The 10,684-nt window shown below is 32.4% G+C and overlaps 1 protein-coding gene across 1 annotated transcript; it reads left to right on the top strand.

Moving 5' to 3' along the window:
* Positions 1-2,963: 2,963 nt before the first annotated feature.
* Positions 2,964-8,956, top strand: LOC149786890 (uncharacterized). The gene is made up of 5 exons (XM_089978284.1): positions 2,964-2,992; positions 3,474-3,616; positions 4,089-4,193; positions 4,657-4,806; positions 7,992-8,956. The coding sequence occupies exons 1-5, from the start codon at positions 2,975-2,977 to the stop codon at positions 8,236-8,238; spliced, it is 663 nt and encodes a 220-aa protein (XP_089834410.1). The 5' UTR covers positions 2,964-2,974; the 3' UTR covers positions 8,239-8,956.
* Positions 8,957-10,684: the final 1,728 nt, after the last annotated feature.

The raw sequence follows: 10,684 nt of genomic DNA, 5'->3' as shown, positions 1-10,684 counted from the left end.
CTGACACCAGGCCGACCATTCCTAATATTAACCTCTTAATCATGAGTGCCATGCGAGGCATATACAAGTACTATTTTTATAAGTCTTTGGTAACACTTGGGTGGAATTCAAACCCGCGACCTTCCGCATCCGAGGCGGACTCTTTAATCACATAGGCCACTGTCAGTTAATTTAAGGGCGCATAAACATCGCACCTTTTTAATCAGAAAAAACTCAATAAAATTTTCGTTAAGACCACCGGTTATATTCAGTGAGGACATATACATTAATTATAAGAATTTGTGGCTGATTGACAGGGCCGAGAAGGGGGAGGGTCAACCGGGGATATATCCCGTAAGGGGGCCCGGGCCGAACAACACTTTTTTAATTTTATAAAAGAATAATTTTGTTTGAACAACAACTAGGTGAGGCCCGGGTGTTTGTTACCTTAGGGCCCGTGACCGCTCTTTACGGCCGTTCTGATAGAAGGTACTTGGAACGTTACTATGGACAAACTTTATTTCATTGGACCTGAAGGACATAAAAAAAATCTACAAACCTAGGTGGGCAAATAATTTTTCAATGTAGCCACATGTGTGGGGCAAATAAGAAGTGAAATTAGCCACACCATGCAACAATTGATCAGAATTTTCATGGCCAATTCGCCATTTGTGTCGATTGGCGACAGGTTAGCCCACGCCAATATATAATGTTGCATAAAAGCATCTTTCCCTAGTCTTTAAATATTTCATGATTTTCACGAAGTCAAAGAGGATATAGTCCCATGCATATTGATGACATATGGGTTACTTAGTACAATGAAAATAAAGAATGTACGTATCACTTGCATTCCATTAGATATCGTGTGCCTGGATATTTCATTAACCTCAGACATGTATCTTACTGGTGACGATAACGTTAACGATGATGATGTAAACTCTCAACGATACAGTCCCTTATCTACCTTGAATTTACCTGACGATTAATGTTACTGTCTGATTCCAGAAATGCGGTCCCTCATAAAATCATGCTAAATAAATGCATTTTGAAACTGTGCTTCATTTAAACCAAAAAGACTCTAATTATTATGGCAAAACACTGCCATGTCCACGGCCAATGGAGAAATAATTAATAATTGTTTCTGACTTGAAAAGCTTAGTTATGGCAAGACTGAGATCTTTTTGTATTATTAGATGCTCATTCTGATCAAACAGTATGATATCTATTCCAGAGTGTGTTCTCATTGGTCTCATAAAAGGGCAGTTAGACAAATTACGCTATTGAAGAGTATTCGGACAAACAATTCACTAAGTGTTGAACACAAGCAACCTGATATTAGAGCCAACGTGTCAACCACGTACTACGCCACCATTGCCGGTGTGTTTAGCCTTAAGTGTTCAGCATGATTTAAAATTTCACCCATGTTTTAAATTTGTATGGGTGATACTAATCAAAAGCCACCAGGCGACGAGACCCAATCGCTAATCACGATCGTGTAGATTTCTATTCAACACCACGACTGGTTCTGCTTTCACTAAACATTTTAGATTTTTCTCAGCTATACTAGGATTGTATTCAGTCCTTCTGCTGGATTCCAGACTTGCTGTTGAGAATTGATTTAAGTTGTCTACTGTAACAGGTGACGGGTTAATAAGTGATCTTGGCGTTGACCCCCACGGCCTTTGGCAGAAATGTCCATATATTATGAAAAAGAAAAATGTTTGATGGAGAAATGACGCAACTAATTAAATTTGTGACATACTAATCAAATAATGAAGGTAGTGACCTTGAAGAAAACATTTCACTTTCTTGTGTTTAGGATCCAGACGAAATGTTTTATTTTGATAGAGCACGGCACGGCTACAGACACTACTGGGTTCTGCTGCCATGTTAACCTGTTCGCCCAGGAAACTGTAAAAGCAATGTTTACTTGCTCAGTCTGCCATTTTATTTATTACTTGACTTGTTGGTGGAAGGAGACTTTAACGACATCATGCACAACGCAAATGTCTTCTAAAATTACCCCCAAAACACCATTTACCATGATATCAATAAAATACCTTATTGCGAAAGAGTGACAAGCGTCATATCTGAATGCAAAATATCGAATGTGAATTAAATGCGCTGTTGCAAATAGCAAGCATCATATATGAATGCAAAGTATAGAAATGAATGTAATGCATTATTGCAAATGAATGGCAAACGTCATATATGAATGCAAAATGTCGAATATGAATGAAATGCCCTATTGCAAATGAATGGCAAGCGTCATATGTGAATGCAAAATATCAAATATGAATTAACAAAAATGGTTATGCATGAATGGCACTGCGTACGAATGAAACGTATCGCAAACAAAATCTATCAAATACGAGCCAGGAGTTCTGTATATAAATATGAATGTAAAATATTGAATATGATAAGAATTTATTGCAAATAATTGCATGAATGCTAAATATTAGATGAAAATGAAAGATATCGAATACAATAGATAATTATCGGATAAGAATGGAAAATATGAATTTCAAATTTATGGAAAATCATTATTTAAAATTATTGCATATAAAATATCTTTTTAGTTTTGCAACACTTCTAAATAAGACCAGATAAACGGTAAAATTCTTCACTGCGTAATTTCTTATTTACTCGGAACAAAAATGCAGCAAGATAAGATGTGATTGAATTATTGTTTATTAATAATAATCTTTCTTGTGTATGTAAATATTAATAAGCACATATATTTAAATAATGTTAATTTGTTAATATCGACCATTACGCTTTGCGTCTTTTGTAATACTTCTTTGATGGATATAGTTTGATATAGATTACAAAGAGATGACGTATATGTATTTCATGCAGATAATGAGCTACTTAGCATTGTGCGTACGAATTCCTCCGTCACCGAGCCATCAGCTGTGATTTCCTGTAGGCGGGGACTGTATATATAGCCGTTCGTGGTTTTTTGGAGGTACACACCGAGTTGCATAGATACAAGATGGACAAAACGCAACTGGTAGGTAGTAACTGAGAGAATATATACAGACAGCGAGAACATCAAAAGGAAAGACGTATTGAACATTTCTGAGTAACTAGATTGATAAAATTATTTTGTTCCAGCCTTTCACATTATATATATTCACTCTAGCAATTTTTTAAGACAACATAAACAAAATTCTAAATTTATCAAGCAGAAACAGGGATTCATCTTACTGATCGATGACATTCACGAGACAAATATGAGTCTCGCATTTTATGTGGCTGTTGTATCTTGTGGTCTTTTATGTACATTAATCCCTTGGATTCATGAATTATGTATCTGATCTGTGACCTTGGCAGACAAGTGTAAACTACATAACGGGTCAAGATGACTACATTTGCCTGCTCATATTACAAAATGAAAAATGGATGAAAAAGATAGCCAGAGTGGTGGCGGTGTTGCCTAATGATTCTAAATAAAACGGTCACGTTAAATTATTATCTATTTTATTTTGCAGATCCTGCTTCTTGTGGCCCTAATTGGTGCCTGTAATGCACAATTCAATTTCCAGCTTCCTATCAAGAGTGATTGTGATTGGAGGTACGACAACGTAGCTTGGCTAGAGAAAGACGTTTGCACGGACAAGCTGACGTATGCCACGTAAGTATCACAATATATATAATAGGGCTTCGCTCAGTTTTAAAGCTTATTTATTTATTTCGTATATACAAAATATTTATCATTTAATATATGTTTAGTGTTCAAGTATAATTTAATTGTCAGAAAAACAGTGTATCAGAAATAAAAATCAAAGCATCTATCAAAAAGAATTGAAAGCATTTGCATTGCTATTTTCAGTGAAGTTTTAATGGTTTTGCTGACGAAAGGAAAACTTTAGATGTTTTACAAGAAACACACACACACACACACACACACATATATATATACATATATATATATATATATATATATATATATATATATATATATATATATATATATATATATATATATATATATATATATATATATATATATATATAAGATGTTATTAATATTGACAAATTGCAGCCGTTAAAAAGTTTATGGAGAAATACAATAAAAAAGGTGTTTTTGTTTCTTTTTCTTTTAGGGATGCTGATGCCAGATACCTTCATTTGTCTCAGAATTATGAATTCGATGCGTACATAAATAGTACCAAGAAATGTGCCACCTTCGACAACTGGGCTATTGATGGGTAGGTAACCTTTAATTGTCAAAAGTAAAGAATTTAGAAGACACGGAAAAGATGGCAATGGTTGAAGGCAATGTCAGAGCCAATCAGACATTTGCTGCATTCTCTTTATGCATCGTTTTCTCATCTTTATGAAAAGATAGATTATACATTTATTAGAAAACAGCGTAGTTGAATCTCTGCATAAACCCTTTGGTACTTATGTAACCTAGTAGGAATGCTTAACCTGGAGATTGATAATAATAATAATAATAATAACGGTTGCAAAAGTGACCTCTAATGCAGCCAAAACGGCTTCATGTTATTCACCGTTGCAATTTAGAAAGAATGAATCTCGTTTTAGAAAATATTTCAACAATTGTCTATTCATGTTAGTGAATTTTAAATTTTCTCTGAGAACACATTCAACGTAGGACAGGAATTGAATATTATCTCAAACATTTATTTGGACCGTGGATATTTTCAGAATCCATCCAACATACAGATACAAGAACTTGTGCCGGAGTGAGACCGTGGTGATAAATGCTGTGTGGTACACCCCAGTTGGCTCGCACCGTCAGGCCTGTGTTGTTCATCCAAGTCAACAACTGTACTACACAAGATGCTGGCATCCAAAGTATGTACTTTACAGTTGCTTTTTGACAATATTTGCTAGAAATTATTTATCGACGGTCTCTTTCCATGGCGGTTTAATGGATGCATCATCCTTTTGTTTTGGTGTATCTATGAATTTTAAAAGAGTTCGTGAAAAGAGAACATGTCTACTTTTCAGTATTTGAATCGATATATCAAGTGATTGATATATGATTGATTACTGTTACATAAATGATGATTAAATAGACAAAATTCAAAACATTTTAGCCATAACATTCTTTATTCTGCCTTGTTATTACCCCTTGGCTACTGTTTAATCTTATTTCTGAGACTGGTTTACTTCCAAGAATTATAAATAAATAAAAAAGATCAAAGCCATGACCCAATCAAAGCATAAATGAAAGTAGAAGTAAGACTGGCAATGTGGTACGCGTTTCATGTCTTTCTTCCATACTGTAATAAGTTAAAAATTGGTATCGGCGAATATCCATTGGTAATTTATCTAATGCTGATATTGACTATTTTCAAAAGGTTTATTTTATAAACTCCGAAAAATGATGAATATACACTTATAAAACCTTTACTCCCATCGGCTTGCAATGTCTTAAAATTATGCAAGGCATAGCTTTGAAAAATCAAATAGCCAAATTGACATGTTGTTTTAGATAAGAAACAGGGCCGGCGCTACCATATAGGCAAACTAGGCAGCCGCCTAGGGCGCTGATTTAAGGGGGCGCATTTTTTTAAAAACATTATTGTTTATAAATTATGAAATTTATATATTCGTGGGGTTGGTGCCAGAATCTAACCTTGCCTAGGGCGCCAGATAGTCTGACCGAGTCTGGCGCCGGCCCTGATAAGAAATCATACAATTTCCTGACCACTCGATGACTGATCTCCAGTATCCATTTTGTTTGTAATATCAGGAAAAATGTGCAAAAACTGAAATAATTCATATATGTCTATTTTTCTTGCTGCTTCAGCACATTAATAACGTGTGAATCTAAAAATATCTTTTCAACAGAAAAATCAAGTTATTTTATCTAGATGGAGTATTTCAGTAAATGCCTTGAATGTTATTGGATTTTTAATAGAAAAATCAAGTTATTTTATCTTGATGGAGTATTTCAGTAAATCTTTGAATTGTTTTGGATTTTTAGTAGAAAAATCAAGTTATTTTATCTTGATGGAGTATTTCAGTAAATCCTTGAATTCTATTGGATTTTTAATAGAAAAATCAAGTTATTCTATCTAGATGGAGCATTTCAGTAATTGCCTTGAATTCTATTGGATTTTTAATAGGAAAATCAAGTTATTTTATCTAGATGGAGCATTTCAGTAATTGCCTTGAATTCTATTGGATTTTTAATAGGAAAATCAAGTTATTTTATCTAGATGGAGTATTTCAGTAAATGCCTTGAATTTTATTGGATTTTTAATAGAAAAATCAAGTTATTTTATCTAGATGGAGTATTTCAGTAATTGCCTTGAATTCTATTGGTTTTTAATAGGAAAATCAAGTTATTTTATCTAGATGGAGTATTTCAGTACATGCCTTGAATTTTATTGGATTTTTAATAGGAAAATCAAGTTATTTTATCTAGATGGAGTATTTCAGTAAATGCCTTGAATTCTATTGGATTTTTAATAGAAAAATCAAGTTATTTTATCTAGATGGAGTATTTCAGTAAATGCCTTGAATTCTATTGGATTTTTAATAGGAAAATCAAGTTATTTTATCTAGATGGAGTATTTCAGTAAATGCCTTTAATTATATTGGATTTTTAATAGTTAAATCAAGTTATTTTATCTAGATGGAGTATTTCAGTAAATGCCTTGAATTCTATTGGATTTTTAATAGGAAAATCAAGTTATTTTATCTTGATGGAGTATTTCAGTACATGCCTTGAATTTTATTGTATTTTTGATAGAAAAATCAAGTTATTTTATCTAGATGGAGTATTTCAGTAGATGCCTTGAATTGTATTTAATTTTTAGTAGAAAAATCAAGTTATTTTATCTAGATGGAGTATTTCAGTAAATCCTTGAATTTTATTAGATTTTTAATAGGAAAATCAAGTTATTTTATCTTGATGGAGTATTTCAGTACATGCCTTGAATTTTATTGTATTTTTGATAGAAAAATCAAGTTATTTTATCTAGATGGAGTATTTCAGTAGATGCCTTGAATTGTATTTAATTTTTAGTAGAAAAATCAAGTTATTTTATCTAGATGGAGTATTTCAGTAATTGCCTTGAATTCTATTGGATTTTTAATAGGAAAATCAAGTTATTTTATCTAGATGGAGTATTTCAGTAATTGCCTTGAATTCTATTGGATTTTTAATAGAAAAATCAAGTTATTTTTTATCTAGATGGAGTATTTCAGTAATTGCCTTGAATTCTATTGGATTTTTGATAGGAAAATCAAGTTATTTTATCTAGATGGAGTATTTCAGTAATTGCCTTGAATTCTATTGGATTTTTAATAGGAAAATCAAGTTATTTTATCTAGATGGAATATTTCAGTAATTGCCTTGAATTCTATTGGATTTTTAATAGGAAAATCAAGTTATTTTATCTAGATGGAGTATTTCAGTAAATGCCTTGAATTCTATTGGGTTTTTAATAGAAAAATCAAGTTATTTTATCTTGATGGAGTATTTCAGTAATTGCCTTGAATTCTATTGGATTTTTAATAGGAAAATCAAGTTATTTTATCTAGATGGAGTATTTCAGTAAATGCCTTGAATTCTATTGGGTTTTTAATAGAAAAATCAAGTTATTTTATCTTGATGGAGTATTTCAGTAAATGCCTTGAATTCTATTGGATTTTTAATAGAAAAATCAAGTTATTTTATCTAGATTGAGTATTTCAGTAAATGCCTTGAATTTTATTGGATTTTTAATAGAAAAATCAAGTTATTTTATCTAGATTGAGTATTTCAGTAAATGCCTTGAATTCTATTGGATTTTTAATAGAAAAATCAAGTTATTTTATCTAGATGGAGCATTTCAGTAAATACCTTGAATGTTATTGGAATTTTAATTGCAGTTGATTATATGCATCTGTATAGAGTAACGACGGTTCATAAATAAATATTATAGCATGGTTTACATCACAATATCACGTGCAATCTCACCATTCTTTTCTTCTTCTTCTTCTTCTTCTTCTTCTTCTTCTTATTATTATTATTATTATTATAGGTACAACACTGGGAGAAACAGTTTCTTGAGGCAGTATTGTGAAGTCGGAGATTACGGCAGCAACCGTGACTTCAGCTGTGTCCCGGGAGCATTTATTGATCGGGAAGTTGTCATTTTCTGCCCAGAAATTCAACGATATTTTTTCTACCATGCTAGCATCCCTACTTCATGTACCTGCAGCATGTGTGGCTGCGGACTGGACAAAAAAATTCCTCTCACTTTCGCATCCCTGCCCAAGGTGGTATAGGTTAAACTGTGAATTGTTTAAAACAACTAAAATAAAATAAAATCTTACCCTAGTACAGCGTCAGTAAAAAATGAATTTTTACATTTATTCCTGACGTCATGAAAGAGGAGATAAAATTAAAATTGTATCATATTCTCTCCGTACAACAAGGTTGTAAATACTCTTCATTTTCTCTTTGTTTTGCGGTGCACAAGTTTAATATCTTGAATTTAGTTTGCACAAACATTTGCACTAAAAGTTGTTTTTTTTTAAGAAAAAAGATTCCACAGATGTTTTCTGTGAAGAAGTATATTACTGAAGGAATTTTATTGGAAATATTTAAGAACAGAATTTCTCAATGTTTATTGAAATATTCAATATAACAATCCAAGACAAGATATGTAGATGAAACGGAATACGCTTGTCGAAAGAACTGATTTTGAAAGCCAGAATATAAGAGATTGAGAGTTTGTAGCTGCCGTTGTTATTAGCTATAATTTTGATGTTTTTTTTTATATGCCACTTCGTGTATGTGTGTATGACTGTGTATGCGTGTTTCTTTTCGTTTTGCAGCGCTGACTAATGTTTGCGATGAATGAGCACGTGCAATAGTAAATCTTTACAGGTGAATGAAATATTAACAATAGTTTTATTTATTTTCATGTATTTTTTTACTGGATCGTTTTATACATTATTGTACAGTATATTTTTTCTATCAAAATATGATGATGAAAACCTCCTCCTTGAGTCGCTTTTGTTTGTTAATTGAGTCTTGTCATGTTCCACGCTTGCATATTTGACCCCTGCGTTTCTCATGGATGGTTTAAAAATATTTGTCCTTAAAACGGCATGTTATTTCTTCTTTATTTCGTATACAAAACAACCCCCCCCCCACTTATAGATTAGTGACAATTAGCTTAACAGCTGAGTAAACTGGCTATACAAGGTAGATAAACCGCATACAAAAAACACATGGACACACGCATTCTCATGCACAACATACAAACTGAGTAAAGTAAAGGAGGTATGATGTCAGAAGGTCGGAATATTAATGTAATTCAGCGTATTATTCAGTAAGCTATGCCTTCCATATTAAATAATGATACATTAATGGTCACTCTTGTCTGACGTATTTCCTTAATTAAAGAGACAGCATGAGCAATCTTGATATAAAAAAGCGGCTTTAATGATTTGCAAGTATCCAGATTCTTTCGGCATTGAAATGACGATGGGTGTACACAAAATATGAAAGCTTTCCATCAAGGAGACCGTCTACTCTAATTTATGTAACCGTAATTTTATTTAAAAATGACATCACAACTCGTGATTATTCACTAAAGCTGGTGGTAAATAAACCGATACGTATCGTTTTCTGCGATAATTATTTATAGCAGTTATTTTGTGAATAATGGCACAAAATACCTGAATAACAAAAAGTTATATAATTTTTTTATACCAAAGTAATAATTTCAAAATCAAGGCTAAGTCGGGAAATATCACCTGTCTTATGCCTACGAGAAAATCAATTATGACGGATTGTACACATGTTGAAAGAAAAGGTTTTGCATGCTACACTTTACACGTCATGACGTGTTTGCGGTCTTACAACTTAATAAATCAATCCTTGTAATCGGAAAGTACTCTCTCAACTGTCCCTCCCCGCCCCATTTTGTGCCAAAATTGATAGGAAAATCTTTGTATATTGTAATTATAGTGCGGAATGGACATATTCTTGTTGCTGATGTGATCTCTTATAGCGGTAATTCTATTGTAAAATATAAAATGGAAGTTTTTAACAATTTGATTCCAAACTGGGAATTTTATTGTCGATTAAAGCAGAAGTTCATCTTGCACATACGATAGGTCAAAAGCACAAAAAGGAGTCACATCGTCCATGTGACATACTTTAAGACGTAGAATTACTTCGACTACAGTAACGTGAAAATATTCTTAGGCAATACACACTGAATGAGTAACTTTACAGTTGGTTTATCTATATATAAGTACAAAACGTGAAATTGGGGAGGTGTAGGATCGAAGACGAATGTGAAAATAAGGACTCTTTATTCGAACAATTAGAATTGTTTTACAGAATCCATACAAAGAAAAAAGAAAACCAAGGAATAACATTTGTAGCTATTATATTCACTGAACTGAATAAATTGATGGCATGAAAAGGAGTCGATGAATTTAAAAAAAATATTTTCACCAAGAATATATGTAACCGCGCAAAGCATATAGGCTTACGTTTGGGTGGGTTGGTGAATTGATAGCCTAAACCATACTGATTTCAAACATTTATATGTATACAAAGAGCAATTAGGAACCCTGGATATCAAGGCCAGTGCTTATATCATTTATATTAACCAGTCTTCAAAGAATAGACTTTATATTTACAAAATGGCAAACTATGCCTCAATATAAAAGTCACAGTCATTGGGAATTTAGGAAATCTAATATATTTGAA

The sequence above is a fragment of the Sinohyriopsis cumingii genome, chromosome 12, assembly GCF_028554795.1.
Source record: "Sinohyriopsis cumingii isolate HCF-2022 chromosome 12, ASM2855479v2, whole genome shotgun sequence".
In the NCBI taxonomy this organism is placed as follows: Eukaryota; Metazoa; Mollusca; class Bivalvia; order Unionida; family Unionidae; genus Sinohyriopsis; species Sinohyriopsis cumingii.
This window is presented reverse-complemented; position numbering and strand designations above follow the sequence as displayed.

Bases quoted from the DNA above. Each gene is read 5' to 3' on its own strand.
- LOC149786890 (XM_089978284.1), top strand. The intron at 4,194-4,656 runs GTAGGTAACCTT...GGATATTTTCAG, and splicing joins GACAACTGGGCTATTGATGG to AATCCATCCAACATACAGAT. The intron at 4,807-7,991 runs GTATGTACTTTA...TTATTATTATAG, and splicing joins ACAAGATGCTGGCATCCAAA to GTACAACACTGGGAGAAACA.